The sequence below is a fragment of the Eretmochelys imbricata genome, chromosome 3 (genome assembly GCF_965152235.1).
Source record: "Eretmochelys imbricata isolate rEreImb1 chromosome 3, rEreImb1.hap1, whole genome shotgun sequence".
Classification (NCBI taxonomy): Eukaryota; Metazoa; Chordata; order Testudines; family Cheloniidae; genus Eretmochelys; species Eretmochelys imbricata.
In genome coordinates this window covers 145,554,342-145,573,367 of record NC_135574.1, presented here as the reverse complement: position 1 = coordinate 145,573,367, position 19,026 = coordinate 145,554,342, and the positions used below count along the sequence as shown (strand labels likewise).

Genomic DNA, 19,026 nt, shown 5'->3' with positions numbered 1-19,026 from the left:
GAAGAATACTGGTGAAGGGGCTTGATTGGATTCTGTTGAGTCCGCTGTGGACAGTGACAGATTCTTTTGTGGAAGGTTAATACACCTCTACCTTGATATAATGCGACCCGATATAACACGAATTTGGATATAACGCGGTAAAGCAGTACCTTGGGGGGGGTGGGGCTGCGTGCTCCGGTGGATCAAAGCAAGTTCGATATAACACGGTTTCACCCATAACGCGGTAAGATTTTTTGGCTCCCAAGCACAGAGTTATATCGGGGTAGAGGTGTATTAGATACTGGGGTATCCAGCCTTTACAGTGAAGGCTGTCTTTTTGGTTTTACCTAAAACCCTAACTTGGCTATCAGTATTAGGCTTAGACGAAAAAGTTAGAGACAATCTTTACTCTGAAGAGATCCCAGTCTCTCTGTTTTAAAATCACTGTAAGCCTGAGAAGCAGTTCACCCATCTCCCTTTAGTCCTCTCTCTTTCCTGTTATTGTGGTGACTCATCCAGATTTACAACTTCTAGTTCGCACACAAACAGCAGCATGATTCTACATCAGCAACTCCCCAGGGTGCTTAACAGATACCTTTACCTTAGGTAAAAAGAACAGGAGTACTTGAGCTACAGCTTATGCTCAAAATAAAAGCTTATGCTCAAATAAATTTGTTAGTCTCTAAGGTGCCACAAGTCCTCCTGTTCTTTTTGTGAATACAGACTAACATGGCTGCTACTCTGAAATCTGTCTTTACCTTTGGTGGAAACTTAACAGCCAGTGGGTTAGGTGGAAGAGTATTCCATTCCACATGGAGGCTGAGGGGCTGAACAAGCACAATTTGTTTCTCACCCTTATCCCACTAGAAGTTTCTCCCATTACAATTCATACCAAAGGAAAGCGCAAGTTAAATGTAATGCTCAACAGTGGCTGAAATCCATTACAGTTCATGACCAAGAGTTCACACCAGGAGCTTGTAATTCAACACTTCTTTTAGTTTGGATTTCCCTTATTGGACAAGAGAAACAGGGTGAGGCAGCAGAGAAGCCAGTGAGTTCATATGTAAGAGTTCCTTATCAGCCTCCTCCTCCCTCTCCTCCCAAAGAAAACTAGAGACACGGTTTAAGGGCAGAGTCTGGCAAAAGGCAAAGCAAACTCCAACCATGGCTATGAGCAGCTTTGCTAGGGAAATAGATGCAGTTCTTGATGCAGCTGAAGGGAAAAAACCTGAGGAGCTGCTGATCACGTACAAGGGGGTGCTATACCCTAGTGCGTTGTGTTGCGCTGAGACCTTCCAAGCATTGGACACCATGGAAGTTAGAAAAGATGATGTGTTCCTAGCTGCTTATCCTAAAAGCGGTAAGTCTGGATTTTTTTGGTGCAAAATTGAAAGAAAAGTGCTTAGATGTCAAATATATGTGATCATTTTCTAAGAATGCAGAAAAGCACTGAAATTCAAATGCTACATGCAGTAGTAAATCCTCATTTGTCACAGGGAAACAGTGTGCTAGTGAGCCATGTGTTTTCCTCCTCCGTAATTTCAGATGTGTGTTTAATCTAGCAGTGATAGACATGCTGCTGGCTGTAGTAACTTAAATACAAAGAATCATGCAAGATTATGGTGAGCTTAAATATACAAGTGTCAGGAAATTTTAAGCTTTTGATTCCTATAGTTGCTGTAATTCTGCCTTTTTGTGCCCACGTAGCATTATACCTTCATATATATGGTGAAGAGATGGGGGTCAGTCCACAGAATTCAGAGCCAGAACAGAATCTGAACTGCCCCGAAACTTTGTTAATAACACACTAATGGCAGGCTTAGAGCTGTACACCGGTATAAAGAGGCACGGACCCCATCACTAGTTTAGAACAGACACAGACAAGACAGTTCAGACACAGGTGGGGGAGGGTGCAGGAGCTCCCGTTTGGTGCTCAGGGTGGGGATGTGGGGGGGGGTGCAGGAGTCAGGGCATGGGGTGTGGGAGGGTGCAGGAGTCAGGGCAGAGGGCTGGGGGCTGGGGTCATGAGGGTGTGAGGGAGGTGCAGGAGACAGGGAAGAGGGCTGGGGATGTGGGCTGGGGTTGCTCCCAGCTCCCTGCCCTGAGCGGCTCACGGCAGGGGGCTGGAGGGGGTATGCCCCCTTCCACGCCCTTCCCAAGGCCCCGCCCCCACCTCTTCTCTGCTTCCTCATGCCAGCAAACAGCTGATCAGCAGCAGGGAGAGAGAGTGAGTGGGGGAGGGGGAACGCAGCACACTGGGGGAAGAGGCGGGGGTGGGGGGAGCTGGGCTACTAGCGAAGCCTGCCCTGCAGCAGCAGGACAGAGCCCCGGGAGAAGGCAGCACCAAGCTTCTGCCCCCATAGGAGAGAGCGTGGAGCAGAGAAGAGCAGCCAGGGCCCCTTCCGAGCGTAGGCTCTTTAAATAGCCACTGGAGCCCCACCGCCGCTACCCCAGGGCTCCAGCAGCCAGGCTCTGGTGGAAATGTAAAGGGCCCAGGGCTCCAGCCGCTGCTGGGAGCCCCAGGCCCTTGAAATTGCCGCCTGGGGAAGCCGGTCCACCCTGGTACAGCGCACGGGCTCTTGCCGGTACGCCGTACCGGGGCGTACCGGCTTATTTGCACCTCTGTGTGTAGGGTTCTTATTCAGCCAGAATAACACAAATCAGGAAAATCCATGGCTACATTCTCTTAATGTAGCTTAACAGTCAACTGTAAAGAAACAGGAAAGGCATCTCTCATACCTCCAGAGCTCACTGTCCTGGTTTTCATTAGCAACACCCTGTCTCCGCTTCTTGTGAAAATAAATCAGCCCTTTCCTTTTTTATGAGTCTGAGCTTAACTAGGTTCCTGATTGCCCTGGCTGTGGGAGACACTCCCAGCTGGGATAACAAAACCCATGATGGGATTTAACCCTCATGTTCCAACTTGCTGTCCTGCTTGGCAGAATCTCCCCCTCACACACCAGTAGGTTAAGGGTGCAATAGCACCACTTTTGGGGGATACATGTGTCAGGGTTTCCTCCCCACTCTGAACTCTAGGGTACAGACGTGGGGACTCGCATGAAAGATCCCCTAAGCTTATTTCTACTAGCTTAGGTTAAAAACTCCCCAGGCACAAATTCTCCCTTGTACCTTGGATTTAAGTAATGTTGCCACCACCAAGTGATTTAACAAAGAACCAGGGAAAAGGACCACTTGGAGTTCCTCTTCCCCCAGCAATCCCCCCAAGCGCTTACACCCCCTTTCCTGGGGAGGCTTGAGAATAATATCCTAACCAATTGGTTACAAAATGATCAAAGACCCAAGCCCCTGGGTCTTGGAACAATGGAAAAATCTGTCAGGTTCTTAAAAGAAGGATTTTATTAAAAAAAAAGAAAAAGAAAGGTAAAAATCATCTCTGTAAAATCAGTTTGGAAAATACTTTACAGGGTATTCAGATTCAAAACACAGAGGATCCCCCTCTGGGCAAAACCTTAAAGTTACAGAAAACAGGAATAAACCTCCCTCTTAGCACAGGGAAAATTCACAAGAAAAACAAAAGATAAACTAATCCGCCTTGCTTGGTTTACCTATACCGGTTGCAATATTGGAGGCTTGGATTGGGATGGGTTGGAGAAGATGGATTTCTGTCTAGCCCCTCTCAGTCCCAAGAGAGAACAACGACACAAAACAAAGAGCACAAACAAAACCTTCCCCCCTCCCAAGATTTGAAAGTATCTCCTTTCCCCATTGGTCCTGTTGGTCAGGTGCCAACCAGGCTATCTGAGCTTCTTAATCCCTTACAGGTAAGGAGGAATTCTAGGCTACCCGTAGCTGTATGGTTATGACAACATGCCATTCAATACCCTTATCGAAGCTGTTCTTAGCCCAAGACTGATGATTTTTTCAGAACACTTGGTAATATTTAGGCTGGTGTCTGTTTGGCCCAGATCCACAAAAGAATGTAGATGCACAAACTCCAGACTTAGGTACCAAAGTCCTAGCTTTAGGCACCATTCCAATTTACAAATCCCCAGTTCAGCTGCTGCCTATGCTATAGACAAACTAAATTTACTCACCACCTCAATTTTTGCTGTAAAAGTCTCCCAGACACCTATGTTTCTTCCTCTGGGCAAATACACTGATGCCTCTGGGAGGCACCCAGATGCCTACCTCACACCTAAGCCCATCATGATCCTCAAGCCAGAGGCAGATAGGCACTGTCCCAGCTATCTCATCTGTAGGGCCTGATCCATTAGGTGTACTCAGAGGCAGCCTAATTGCACAAAATGACTTGGGGGGGAAGGGGACGGATTATGTTTTTCTAAAAGATATGTTCTAGGAATTCTTTGGGGGATGTTTATGGCCTGTGTTATACAGGAGATCAGACTAGATGATCACAATGATCCCTTCTGGTCTTGGAATCTATGAACCTTTAGCCTAGTGTTTAGGATACTCACCTGGGATGTGGAAGATTCCCAGATGAATTCCTCCTCTTCCTGATGAGAAGAAGGAACTTGAACTCGGCTCTCCCAGACTCATGATAGTACCCTTGCAGGGATCGTGTGATTGTTGGACAAAGGCATTCCTCTCCCAGTAATACTCTTTTTTTGCCACAGATAGTTACTCCTGAGCACAGCCCGTGCTCTACTCTTCCCTGCCAACCCAAAAGGAAGCATATGTGTAGTAACTGAGCTGATTGGGGAATAGAGAAAGAGCAGGTGGCAGTTTGAGGATGTTGCAGGGAAACCTTATCTTCACTTCTCTGTTCTTCAGTCTTGCAGCAAAGATCTCCTCCTCCTACATGAAGGAGATTCTGTGTAGCAACAAGATCTGAGTCACTGCACGGCAATAAAAGACCCACTGCACCAAGTCTCAGAGCCCAGGTCAATTGATTCAGGCTTACAGGACTTGGGACACGGAGCTAAAAATAGCAGTGTAGACATTTGTGCTTGGGCTGGAGCCTGGGCTCTGACACCTTCTTCCCCCACTGTGGGATTTCAAAGCTCAGGCTCCCCTGAACCCAGATGTCTACACTGCTATTTTTAGTACCACGAGCCTGACTCAGTTGACCCAGGCTGTGAGATTCAGTTGACCCAGGCTATTGGTGCCATGGGTTTTTTATTGCAGTGTAGGCATATCCTTACACTGTGTTCACAAGCTGTACATAGCAGAAGCAGCAGCCTTAAAGTGCTTACAAGGGTTGCCATTATATGCACATAGGCAATGTAAATAAAGTACAGTTGTGCGGGGGATATATAACTTAACTTGTAATTGCCAAAGCACAGGATTTCATTCTCACCCGCAATGTTGCATTAAAGAGACACGCTCAATGTAAAAATCACACTTCTGTCTGAAAATTGTGTACCTACAACTGTTACAAGTTATATAATGGAACACCTACAAGTTATATGGAGGACTAGTATACTGACTCTTTAGAAAGTTATGCTAGATATTTAACAGGCTACAGTTCTGAAATTCCTGCTTGGCTCCTTCTAACAGTTATTTTATGTTTCAGGAACTAATTGGATTGAACACATTTTAAATGACTTGACATCCGCATTTCTAAGGAAGGAGGTACCGCGAATAAAGCATTTACAAATTCTTGAATTTGGAGTTCCAGAAAAATTTCAGGTCAGCATGGACTAATTCAGGAAGTTTATTTTTAGCATCTAGTATTTTTTTAAATGTCTGTATTTTACAGTATCTCATATAAGTACAAAACACTTTACAGAGAGGGTATACACTTCCATATCAAGTAATTTGAAGTTAATTCTCTCAATTACTTTTTGTATGTGGGAACATGTTATAAAAGATTAAAACACGGGCAAACAAGTGTGATTTGAAATGAAATTGACTTTTGTGTACTAAAAGAACAGAAGTTAATTTTAACTCTAATCTGGACCTCCTACTGCTGTATTAGAATTTCCAATCCTTCGTGTCAATTTTGAGTGCAATATTTTAAAAATCTTTTGAGAAGAAAAGGTTAATGAAGTCATTAGCTGATTATTCCTGATTTCTATCCATCCTAGTTTAAGGTGTGACTTTTCCAAAGTGAAGTCAAGCCTATGCCTAAGGGCTTGGCTACACTTGCAGATGCAGAGTGCTGGGAGTTAAACCGGCCTTTGGAGACCGCAGCAGGGAAAACGCTGCCGTGCGTTTACACGATCAGCTGCAAGCGCAGTGGTGTGGCCACATTCGTAGCTGTTGCAACGCCACCGAGAGCAGTGCATTGTGGTAGCTATCCCAGTGTGTAAGTGGCTGCAGCGTGCTCTTCAAACGGAGGAGGGGGGTGGAGTGGAGTGTGACAGTTGTGTTGTGTGTATGTCGGGGGAGAGACAGTGTGTTTTGGGGGGCAGTGTGTGTCAGCATGCTGTCCTGTAAGTTCAGATGGCAGCAGACCCCCCCACCCCCCACCTCTTTCTCCCACACACATGCCTGGGCAGCAGTGGCATTCCACAGTAATGGTTTGCTTTGTGTCCCGGAGAAGATAAACATGCTGCCTGTCAGAAATGGAGCTTTGAAAGGGGATATCTGCTTGCCTGCAGCCATTACAAGCTACATACCACACAGACTATGCTGACAGCTTGTGCCACACCCTCTCAGAGAAACTGCGGAACCACCTGATCAACATCCTCTACAGCAAACAGGGAAAGATTAAGAATGAGCTCTCAAAACTGGATACTCTCATAAAAAACCAACCTTCCAGAGTTCAAAACAATGAGAAGAGTGGCCACTTGACTTCAGGGGATTATGAGATGTTTCCGGAGGCCAATCCCCGTGCAGTAATGCAACACGTCTCTCAGCAAGCTTTATGCTTCTCGTGGAGGTGGATTGCCAGGAGCGCTCCAGCTGCAGAGTCCAGGCGCTCTAAGTGCCTTGCCAGTGTGGACACCCAGGGCCGTCCCTACCCATAAGCAAAGTACGCAGCTGCTTAGGGCACCAGCAAATTTGGGGCACTAAATTTCCTGGTGACCTAAGCAGCTGCGTGCTGCTCCCTCCCTGCTCCGCCTCTTCCCCATGGCCTCCTCCTCTGCTCTGCCTGGCTTCTTCCCACTCCTGCTCTGCCCCAGCCCCGCCCCCACTCCACCCCTTCCCCAAAGCCCCTGCCCCTGCTCCACCCAGCCCCATCCCCACTCCGCTGAGGACTGCAAGGAGTCGGGCCCGCACTTACCAGCGGCAATAAGTAGTGCGACCCGGCCACAGCCTGCTCCGCTCCGCTGGCTCCCAGCCACACTGCCAGTGAGTGCTGCGGGGCTGTTCCCCCCCTGGGCCCCAAGGCTGGGAGCCCAGGGAGAAGAGCAGAGTGGGCTGGGGCCGGGTCACTCCACTTCCCGCCACCCCATAAGTGTGGGGTCGGGCCTGACTGCCCTGTACTCACCAGGTGGCAGGAAGTGGAGTGATCCAACCCCAGCCCGCTCTGCTCTGCCGGTGAGGGCTGGTGGGTGGTTCCCCCTGCCCCTCCCTGCAGAGGCCTGGGGCCCTACACAGCCCCCCCCGTGGAGGGTGAGGGGGGCCTGCGTAGGGCACCAAAATGGCTAGGGATGGCCCTGTGGACACCTCAGAAGTTAGGATGCCTGGGGCCGATATAATGCACTCTAACTTGCAAGTGTAGCCAAGCCCTACGTCTTTGCAAGATCAGGGGAATGTGTGACTCTAACAGTGTATATGGCTGTGTGTGTGTCTATATGTTATAATTGCAAACCATGAGTAGTAACACCTGATGGACTGTTACTTTTCTTTATGTGGTTTTATAAGTAATGCACAAGATTGGGAGACAGAGTTAGGAGACCTGTGTCTGGCTTCAGGCGAGACATTTCATCTCTCCTCTTCAGTTGCCTCATTTGTAAAACAGAGATATTATTTATTTTTGTCACAGAGGTGCTGTGAGACTTAATTAATTACCGTTTGAAAATATTTAAGAACCTCAGTTAAGAGATCATATGGGCTGACAGCAATGGAGCAAAACCTGGGTAAAATCTGAGACAGTGTTGCAGGACTAAGGGCACGTCTATGCTGGCAGAGTTACTGTTCCGGCAGTTTCAGCGCCGCTCAGAGAGCATTGACGAGAAACTGCTGTTGTGTGTTCACACCGTCAGCTGCTTGCGTAACCGTGTGTTCACACTTGTGGCACTTGCAGTGGTATTCGGAGCGGTGCACTCTGGGCAGCTCTTCCCACAGAGCATCTCTTCTGCTACTAAGAGTTGTGGGAAGGCGGAGGGGGTCGCGGGGCATCCTGGGTCCTGTCCCAATGCCCTGTGATGCATTGCTTCGCATCCCAGCAATCCCTGTGCTTCCGTCTGCATTTGGCGCCATCTTTCGAAGGTTTGTGTACTGCGTGCCCTGCCTCTTCGGTGTGCAGGAATGGATCCCGCACTGTTGACCAATACGCTGCTCGCTCTGACCAACACGTCATGAGCGGCAGTGGAGTTATTCCTTAAACTACAAAGGCAAGAGGAGTCTGACATTGACCTCGCCACACGTAGTAACTATGACACGAGATTGCTTGTGGCATTCACAGAGGTGCTGACCACAGTGGAATGCTGCTTTTGGGCTCAGGAAACAAGCACTGAGTGGTGGGATCATCCTGCACGTTTCGGATGACGAGCAGTGGCTGCAGAACTTTTGGTTGAGGAAAGCCACATTCTTGGGACTGTGTGATGAACTCACACCAGCCCTGTGGTGCAAGGATACAAGAATGAGCGCTGCCCTGCTGTTGGAGAAGCGCATGGCGAGTGTACTGTGTAAGTCGGCTATTCCAGACTGCTACCAATTGGTCACTAACCAGTTCGGAGTGGGAAAGTCAACAGTTGGACTCAGGTTGACAGAAGTGTGCAGGGCCATTAACCACATCCTGCTCCAAAAGACTGTGACTCTGGGCAACATGCATAACATTGTGGATGACTTTGCACAAATGGACTTCCCTAACTGCGGAGGGGTGACAGATGGCACGCATATTCCAATTCTGGCACAAGACCAACTAGCCACTGAGTACATTTATCGGAAGGGGTATTTCTCTATGGTTCTTCAGGTGCTTGTGGATCACCGTGGGTGTTTCACGGACGTTAACGCAGGCTGGTCCGGAAAGGTGCATGACATATACACCTTTCGGAACACTGGCCTATTCAGGAAGCTGCAAGCAGGGACTTTATCCCCAGACCAGAAGATCACCGTAGGGGAAGTCAAAATGCCCACTGTGATCCTGGGAGACCCCGCCTACCCCTTAATGCTGTGGCCTATGAAGCCATACATGGGACACCTGGACAGCAGCAAGAAGCGGTTCAACAACAGGCTGAGCAAGTGCAGAATGACTGTTAAGTATGCTTTTGGCCATTTAAAGGCCCGCTGGCGCTGCCTCTATGGGAGGCTGTACCTGGCCGATGACAATATTCCTATGCTTATAGCTGCGTGCTGTACGCGCTATAGTATTTGTGAAGGGAAGGGTGAAAGCTTGACACAGGGCTGGACCACTAAGGCTCAGTGCCTGGAGGCTGAATTTGAACAGTCAGAGACCAGGGCTATTAGAGGGGCGCAGCATGGGTCCATAGGATCAGGGATGCCTTGAGGGAGCAATTTGAAGCTGAAAGCCTCTAAGATTTGTTGCTATGCTCAGGAGTGCAGTTCTTGTAATGCCAGGAGGTGATTGTGATTGGTGCAGACGATGCACTATGAAAGTGTAAGGAAACTGCCTGTTCCTTTGTGGGGCTCTCTTTGCTTTCAATTAATGGAATAAAGATTGCTTTCACACCAAAACAATTATCTTATTAAAAAACAAGCGGAGGAGAGAGACAAACAAAAAAACACATCAGCACTGTGGGGGCTGGGGGAAGGGAGGGTCCCAGGATTGTTAAAGATTTGGGTATGTCCAGGTATCATATCCAACCTTCTCCTTTGGAGTACAGTGCAGCAGGTACTGTACTTCAGTAGGGCTAAACGGCAGAGGGATGAGTGTTGAGTGCAGTGGGTACTGGGAGTCCGGAAGGCTGGACTGTGGCGGGGCAGGAGTGGAATGCAGCGGGTACAGACTAGAGCCAGGAGGTTGATAAGAGTGTGTTGGCGGTGTCTGGGCGGGGGCGGGTGCATGGGAAAGAGTTTTGTGACAGTGGCTGCAGGGGAGGGTGAGGGAGGAGCTGGTCAGTTTGCAGTGCTAGTAGTGCCTAGAGTGTGTCCGCTTGGTGCTCCATAACGTTTAATAGCCACTCCGTAGCTTCGTTCTGGAGCTCCACGTTCTCCTTTCAGTCCCTCTTCTCAGTGTCCCTCCACTCCTTCAATTCTTGTGTTTCGGCTGCAGAATGCATCATGACCTCATGCAGAAAGTCCTCTTTAGTTCTTCAGGGCTGCTTTCTAATTCTGTGCAGCCTTTTAGCTGGTGATAACAAACAGGGAGGCTGGGCTCACAAGGTCATATCTGTGAAGCCAAAATGCAACATTTTACAGAAGCAACACACAGACCACTGATTTAAAACCCAGCCACAGTTCACATACCTGTCACTAACTGGCTGACCCCAGGCAAGCACACATGAGCCACGACCCCCAAAATGGTGAGTAACTGTAGGGGCAGGGGAAATCAGTGTTCCAGAACTGTACTTTACACTGGACATGTGGCTCTTGGGGAGAACCAGCACTGTATGGGCGGAGGCCTTATAATCATTACTATCCCCACATTTTCCACAGGCTGTGTTCGTTATGGAAGATATCTCGCTGCTGAGGGTTAGAAGGGAATCAAGGGAGGGTCTTCTCCAAGACTGCGGCTTCCGCCCTGACCCTTATGTGGCTCGCCTGTGTGTGGCAATGATCCATCCCCCCATCCTAGTGACGGCAGAGTGGCGCGGGAAAGTTACCCTTAATGGGGCAAGAAATCAAGCAGCTCTGCCAAAGAACCTGTGGCAGCGGATTGCCCAGTATCTCCATGAGATCTCTGAGGCAGATTCCCGTGAAGTGAGGGAGTCAATCAACACCCTGTTCCGCCGCTCAGACTAGGCATTTGGTGGTATGCACATCATACAGATGCAAACCTGCTTTCTGCAACCCTTCTGCCCCCAACAACTCACTTCAGCGATTCCCAAAATCAAATCCACTTACCAGGGGCCTCCTCTCCTGTTTGCACTTTGCCAAGATCCGACAGCTGTGACTGGCTAACCTCCTGTGGGGTAGAGAAGAGCTCCAGGCTGCATGCATCTCTGACCTCCGAGTTGTCCTCTGCCTCTGGGTCTCCCTCCCCCTCCACAGCTCCTGCACTTTGATCCTGCGTTCCACAGCTCCTGCACTTTGACCTTGCATTGTAGTGTGTCCTGGTCATGGCCCCTTTCTGTCATGCATCGTGAAATTTGTCCGTAGGTATCATAATTCCTACAGCTGGAGCGCAGCTGGGACTGGACAGCTTCCTCTCTCCAAATGCCGATGAGGTCCAGCAGCTCGACATTGCTCCAAGCAAGAGATCACCTGGTGCGTGGAGCTGCATGGTCACCTGGAGAGATGCGCTGAGACCACTGCCGGCGTCACCGAGCAAACAGGAAGGGGACTTTCAGAATTCCCAAGGAATTTACGGGGTGGGGATGACGCTTGGTCACCTGAGGGCAGGGCAGTCAAGTTCAAACCGAAGACCAGAGAGGTGAGGACAGGCATTGTGGGACACCTCCTGGAGGCCAGTCGCAGCACTGTAATTGACCAGGAGGTCTACACTGGCACTGCGGCGCTGTAGCCCCGGTGCAGAAAGCTCTACGCCTCTTGTCAGGGTGGTTTTTTTACAGCGCTGCAACTGCACAGTTTCTGCGCACCCAGTGGCGTGGCCGTGCGTACACCTCGGGAGTTACAGCGCAGAAAGCTGCTTTACTCCGCAGAAACTTGCCAGTGTAGACAAGGCCTAAGGGAAAATCCCTAAACAGGAGGAACTGGTGTACAGCAGGAAAAGCAGTGGCTATTACAAGATACAAGGGAGTAGCCAATATAGCCTGTTGTTCTCCAGTTTAGTACATGAGAAAATTCACTGCTCATGCTTATCTCTTCCATGATCTACCCTGGAACTCTGCTCTACAGTGCACAGGAGGGTGTGGAGTCCCTCTGTGTTTACGTGTGTGTTTTCTGCAGCGGCAGCCACCAGTGCTTGTTCTTTTTCTGTTGCTTTGGGCCTAAATATTGCCACATAAAATGGCACAAAAGCTCACCTTTATGATTATAATGAATTAAGAGCAAGAACAATGCAAACAGCTTTCTTTTTTTAACTATCTGGCCTACGTATGCTACCTGCCTTGTGACGATTTTGAAATCTGCTAAAAATGATGGAATTCTGCAGAAACTAGGCTTTAATAACAATGCCATCTAGATGACCTTATGAAGGACGAGAAGAACCAAGAAGAGAGACTACAATTTAACAATTACCAATAAAAATTCTTTCCATGCAAAATAGATGTTTAGATCAAATTTACACTGTGACAGACTGGATCACAGAAATCCCTTTGGGACTGCCAACTGATGTGCTGACACTACCCAAGAGCCTGGTTCCCATGGTAGCTTAGGGCTTGAGTGTCCTGCCTGGTTTGAGCCAGACATGCTATCCTGCTACAAACCCAGACCCAGGTCTGAACCACATCCCCTAAACGCTGCAGGCGTAACTGAAAACAGCTTAAGAAGTGTTCCTGTCTCTAACACTCAGATGCCCAGATCCCAATGGGGTCCAAACACCAAATAAATCCGTTTTACCCCATATAAAGCTGATACAGGGTAAACTCATAAATTGTTTGCCCTCTATAACACTGATAGAGAGATATGCACAGCTGTTTGCCCCCACAGGTATTAATACATACTCCGGGGGAATTAATAAGTAAAAAGTGATTTTATTAAATACAAAAAGTAGGATTTAAGTGGTTCCAAGTAATAACAGACAGAACAAAGTAAATGACCAAACGAAATAAAATAAAACACGCAAGCCTGTGCCTAATACAGTAAGAAAGTGATTACAGATGAAATCTCTCTCTCAGAGATGTTTCAGTAAGCTTCTTTTACAGACTAGTCTCTTTCTAGTCTGGATCCAGCAATCACTCACCCCTGCTATTGTTATCTTCCTTTGCTCCAGTTTCTTTCAGGTATCCTTTGGGGGTGGAGGGTTATCTCTTGAGCCAGCTGAAGACAAAATGGAGGGGTTGAAATAGACTTTCTCTTGTGGGTGGACACCCCCTCCCCGATATAGAAACCAGCTACAAAATGGAGTTTTGGAGTCACATGGGCAAGTCACATGTCCATGCATGACTCAGAACTTACAGGTGGCAGCCATTGTTCACATGCTACCTTCAACGTCCTCAGGTAGACTTCTTATGTGGATTGAAGTCTTCCAAGAACCATTGTCTGTTAAGTGTTTCTTGACTGGGCACTTAACTTGCAAATTCCTTTCTAAAGAAGCTGACCAAATGTCTTACTAAGGCGACTTACAATCGAACAAGTACACAGCCAACATTCATAACTTCGAGAACAAAAACGATACACGCATACAAATAGGATGAATATATTCAGTAGATCATAATCTTTGCAGAGATATGTTACATGGCCTATTTAGAATAAAACATATTCTAGTTATGTCATATTTACTTTCATAAGCATATTTCCATAAAACATTATGGGGTGCAATGTCACATACACATATTATAAATTGTCAACATATTCGAGGTAGATATGTTGTGATTCCTTTTTTTTCACATATACTTTTTGTTTTGATTTAGAAAATAAAAAGTTTACCTTCGCCACGTCTTTTTACCACACATCTCAATTGTGATAATATTCCCAAGGCTGTTTTGGGGAGTAACGCAAAGGTAAGTGAGCATTTTAATATTTGATATTATTCACTTTCCAAGCAACTCCCAGTTTTCCTCTGGCAAAAGTTCTCTACAGGATTGCCTGGAAAACAGGAATTCAGTTTCACAAAAAAATTCAAGCTTACAGCATTTGGTTTTGTTTGGCATTGGGATGTAACCAAGAACTGTGGAATTTTTTTTGTGAAAAAACAGATTGAGGAGAGCAAGGACTTGAACCTGGGTCTCTGATGTTCCAGGTTAATGCCGTAACTGTTGGGACTTTGGCTATTCTGGGATGTGTGTGTGTATGCCTCTCTCTTCCTCCCATTTTAACCAGAAATGAATAAATTTCTGGGAAAACTTTTGGCCAGTCAGCATTTTCTGGTGAAAAAACATTTCCCTGAAAAATTCCTGACCAACTCTAGTTCTCTACTTGGCTTTTTCAGATCCCACAATCTGACATCTTTCACTATAAAAGTGGAATTCAGTTTTTACTGGTTGTTGTTTGTAATTCACACAAAGGTCAAATCTTAGATCCCAGCCCTGCAAGGTGAGCTGTATAGGATAGCCCTTATTGCTCCATGGAACCCCCATGAAGTCATAGGGGCTCCAAGCAGGTGTAAGGTCTCTCCACACAAATCAATTTGCAGGATTGGGGCCTCACTTTCCAAATTTCAGTTCCTGTAAGAGTTGATACGTTTTTAATGCAGGACCCTTGAGATCAAAGGTTACCTTAAAATACCAAAGACTCATGTGCCTTTGCTGTTTTAACAGGTACTGGTGTTACTTCGAAATCCAAAAGATGCAGCTGTATCCTATTACCACTTCTACAACAAAAATCCTGGGCTTCCAAATGTCAGCTCCTGGGATGAGTTCTTTCAGAAGTTCATGAGTGGAGAAGGTACAGTTATTAGATCTTTGCTATGTTTCTCAGTGGCGTTTATAAACACTCTAGTACAGTGTTCTCAACTCTTCTTTGGTCTGCAGTCCAAAAAGGGAATCTGTGATCATCATGTTAAAATTAATCCCAAATGGATTCAAACTAATGATCTGGGTTGGGGAGGGCAGGGGAGCTGGTGCAAAGGAGTCAAAGATGCTTCACTCTTCTTCAACCCTGAGCAATGCTCAGCACTCGGAGCATTGCTGTGGAGATATTCAAATGGTCAGGATGGTGCAGTATACAGGGATTCCACTTCATCCCCAGCACACAAAGGGTAAACTCCAGCTTTCCTTTTCTTTCTGGAAGGCATTATCCTTCTTGCGGTTTCACATCTTAACAACTAGATTTATGGGTGAGCTTCTCCCCCTTTCTTCTCAGCTACTTTTTTCTCTTGCTTTCATTTGCATCTCAGAGCAGGGGTACACATTTTAGAGCAATTCAAAATAAAGGTTTGGGGTAAAATTTTTAAAAGTGCCATAGTGGCTGAGGAGCCTAACCCTCATTGACTTTCAGTGAGACTTAATCACCTAAAGGCCATATTTTTAAAGGCATATAAGTGCCTAAAGATGCAGATAGATGCCTAGCGAGATTTCAAAAAGCACCTAGGTACCTAATTCCCATAGACTTCAAGCACTTTTGAAAATTCCACCAGGCACCTATCTGCCCATTATATCGAAATCACTTTTGAAAATGGGATTCAGGTTTTCTAAATCTCTTAGGCACTTTTGAAAATTTGGCCCTTTATTTATAATTGAGCAGAGGTTTGACCTACAACTGAAATAGATAAACCCCTTTCTGTAAACTGAAGAACTCAGTATTAGTCTCACTAAAGGGGAAAAAGAGACTGTAAAAATGGCATAGTGGATTTTGTACACATCTCTTTATTACTTCCAGATCAGAAGTGCTAGGCTTACAAACAAACAATGTTTTATGTAACTGCCAGCTCCTCAAATTCCATCTGGGATTTGTGAATCAAGTTGGGCTCTTTCCTTCTTCAACACCGCTGCCAGTGATAAGGACTGTGCAGGCCAAACTGCACTCTTAGTAACATCTGTACAACCCCACTGGCCTGTCATGCCAATTTAGCAAGCTATTTTGATGATGATGTTGCGCAAAATGGAATAGATTCCAGCTTGTACTCTCCTAACTGTGCTGATTTGGCAGAGTTTAATGCTTTTCACTCCTTTTAAGATGCATTTTATTTCCTAAAGTAAGCAGAGAGGGCACTGTATATACTTAGGAAAACAGACCTGTTTAGTAAGAAGGTACCTTGTTTTACATACTCATTTTGCAGAGAACAGCACTTTAACAAAATATCAAGCCAAACCCTCTGTCATACTAGCTACTCTGACACTGAGGTGCATTTCAGGGATTTTGAGAAGTTGCTGACAGTATAATACAGTGTCTATGTACGATATAAGCAAAGTCTCTTTATTTCACCCCTTTTTTTGTGCAGTTCTGTCAGGAAAGAGACCAGAGTTCAGCTGGATCTGTCCGGCTGAGAAATCCCCTGATGTAGGAGAGCTTTCCATGGATGCAAAGCTGGCATTCTTGATTCTTGTACTATTCTGCCGCTATAACTGGCACAGGGGTGGTGTCAAGAGATTAATCTTAATTGGTGAATAGTTCCTTGGGGACTTTGCCACTTACCATAGGTTAGAGTAGCCTGTAGGCTGCTTGAAGTTACCGTGGAGCCAGGTCTGAGCTGGGCAGAGAATCAGGGAACCGTAACCATAAACTGCCTTACAGCCCCTGAAGCAAATGGAGGAAATTTAATATAGCAAAGAGTCTGTGCCACATTCTAGTAAACAATTATTGGAAAATAAAGTATACTGGTAGAAACTAATTGTTTATATTTTATAAGGGCCTATCCCTGCAAGCACTTATGAGTAAAATTTACTCACATTAATAATCCCACTAAAGTAAAGGAAATTATTCGTATGGTGAGTGTTTGCAGGACCTTAAATCTGTGTTGTTGGGGTTATTTTTTTTTAACTTCGCCATTTCATGAGTGCAATGTTAGCCTGGTTATGTGATAGATAGAATATACACACATGGCTGCGTTACTGATTACTACAAAATGTATTCAAGAATTAATTTGTTGTAAACAGATTTTTTTTAAAACTTGTCATGTAGAAACGTTATAGCTTGATTATGTAAAAATAGTTGGAAGAAGAAAGTGAAAAGTCAAGTCTGGAGTGAATGACTTCCAAAATAACATCTGTCCCCTCCTCCCCCCAAAGAAAAAGAAAAAGGGGAAAAAAAAAGAACTAAGAACAGAGTACTGAAGGATTAGACGATCTAAGCTCTCCAGGACTCCATGTTGAAGTTAACCTATACATTTCATCTTGGGGCAATTTAAATATACTTTAAATTATCTTCTGTTTTTGACGTGTCTACCTTAACTTCATTTTAGTCTGCTGGAGCTCATATTTTCACTATGCTCTTGCCTGGAACAAACACATGGATAAAGAGAATATCATGATCATCACCTATGAAGAAATGAAAGAGGTAAATATGTGTAGAAAGTTAAAAATGGAAAAGACTTATTAGGTCTTGTACTCAGTTCTGATACAGAATTGCTCCCTTCAGTATATTCTCAAGCATCTTGTCCCATCCAGTTTTCATTTTGTCCCAGGCAAAACCTTATTGTGCAGAGAACAGGTATATGATGTTGCAGCCTGTTTTCCCACTGGCTACTAGCCCTTCTATCTTTAGCCCAGCTCCCTCCTCAAGCACGAAAGCCTTGATCCTGCAACATTAAGCACGTGCATGAGAGTGGTCCCATTGACTTCAGTGAGACAGTTCACATGCTTAAAGTTAAGCATGTCCATGTTAGCAGTTTGAGGATCTTAAACTGTAAATTCTCTGGGTTAGGTAATGCCAATGCTTATATAGAACAATACTAATTGATGTGGCTAGATAAATGTTATCAGTAGTAATTAATACTAAAATAAAGAGATCCATGCAGAAGACTGAGAGAATTCACTTAACACATTGCCATTTGGGAAGGGAGGCACATTCCAAAATCTTATCAAAAGTAACCACCATTCCTGCAACCTCCTGCTGCTGAACTGAATATATTTCTCTCATGGTCTGGCCTTTGTATGCATGAGAATATGATCAACTACATTCATTTGACAAGATAGAGGGAAAATGTCTGGCATGTTTACTTTAACTTATACATAACTCTATCGCATTTTTGTTTTTCAGAACTTACCTCAAGGAGTGAAACAAATAGCTGAATTTTTGGGGTTCTCTCTGCCTGAGGAGAAGATTCAGTCTATTGCAGAGAATGCCACCTTTGAATCAATGAGCAATAAATCCCAAGAAACACATGGAAAATTTGGTCCCATCCTTTTCAGAAAAGGTACATTTATACAGAGCGATGATAGTCCTAGAGTTTAGAACAGGTATCCAAATTGGTCATGGGAGCTAATTAACATTTAAAAGGCTTGATAAGATGCATGACTGTTGTGACCATTTCAGGAGCTCCCAAATGCAGAATTAATGCATTTAATTCATAGCTGATAATGAATTTTCTTCTCCTGAAAATGGACATCCCTAGCTAGATGATCACTCAGGCACTGAATGCTGTTCTTTCAAAACATGAGCTCTGTGGAAAATACCTTGGTTGTAAAAGGTGCATGCATATATACCTGTAAAATTTAGTGCAAAGGGTTTTCTTTAACCTAAAATTTTAAGAACACCATCCACATTGAAGCCTCATATTGATTTGAAATGTGGCAATAAGTTCAGTCATTCCAACTGTTTGTGTCAGCATTTCATTGTTATCTACCGCTACCTGACAGGTGATCTTATACTTCCAGGAATATTTATGAGTTTATTTCATTGTTCTTTTGCAGGTGCTGTTGGAGATTGGAAGAATCTGTTCACTGAAGCTCAAAGCCAAGAAATGGATGCCAAATTTGAAGAATGTTTAGCAGGAACGAAACTGGGAGCCAGGCTAAAATATGATAAATACTGCAAATATTAAATCCTTGAATATCAGAATGACATTAGCATTTACTCAGAAACATAATCTAATTTACTACCTTTTGTTTGAGAATGTAGAGATTAAAATAATTAGCCTTTCACGCAAGAATTTTCACACAAAAAACAACCAAACCCAAGACACAGTAAATAAGGCTAGTGGTCCAAATACTGCCCATCTGTGACTTATTTAGGCTTAGAATCTCCTGTGCATAGTGGCACATGAGGCAACCCACTTTTCCTACTGCTGCCTGTCCAGAACAAGATGTTTGACTCAATTGAAAATTGACTCCATGATGGCAACAACTTTTGCAATTGTCTTGTAATAGGCCATTTTTTCTCCTTCATGCCTTC

The 19,026-nt window shown here is 45.4% G+C and overlaps 1 protein-coding gene across 1 annotated transcript; it reads left to right on the top strand.

The window, feature by feature from the left end:
- Positions 1-1,143: 1,143 nt before the first annotated feature.
- On the top strand, positions 1,144-18,676 carry LOC144262214 (sulfotransferase 6B1-like). Its single transcript, XM_077811888.1, has 7 exons — positions 1,144-1,339; positions 5,474-5,589; positions 13,668-13,757; positions 14,514-14,640; positions 17,096-17,190; positions 17,893-18,049; positions 18,546-18,676. The coding sequence occupies exons 1-7, from the start codon at positions 1,144-1,146 to the stop codon at positions 18,674-18,676; spliced, it is 912 nt and encodes a 303-aa protein (XP_077668014.1).
- The last annotated feature ends 350 nt before the right edge of the window (positions 18,677-19,026 follow it).

What these genes read in the sequence shown, in the direction of transcription:
- LOC144262214 (XM_077811888.1), top strand. Translation starts at nt 1,144, where the DNA reads ATGGCTATGAGCAGCTTTGCTAGGGAAATAGATGCAGTTCTTGATGCA. An exon ending in AGCTGCTTATCCTAAAAGCG is followed by an intron (nt 1,340 to 5,473) that starts GTAAGTCTGGAT and finishes TTTATGTTTCAG; the next exon opens with GAACTAATTGGATTGAACAC. An exon ending in GAAGTTCATGAGTGGAGAAG is followed by an intron (nt 14,641 to 17,095) that starts GTACAGTTATTA and finishes ACTTCATTTTAG; the next exon opens with TCTGCTGGAGCTCATATTTT.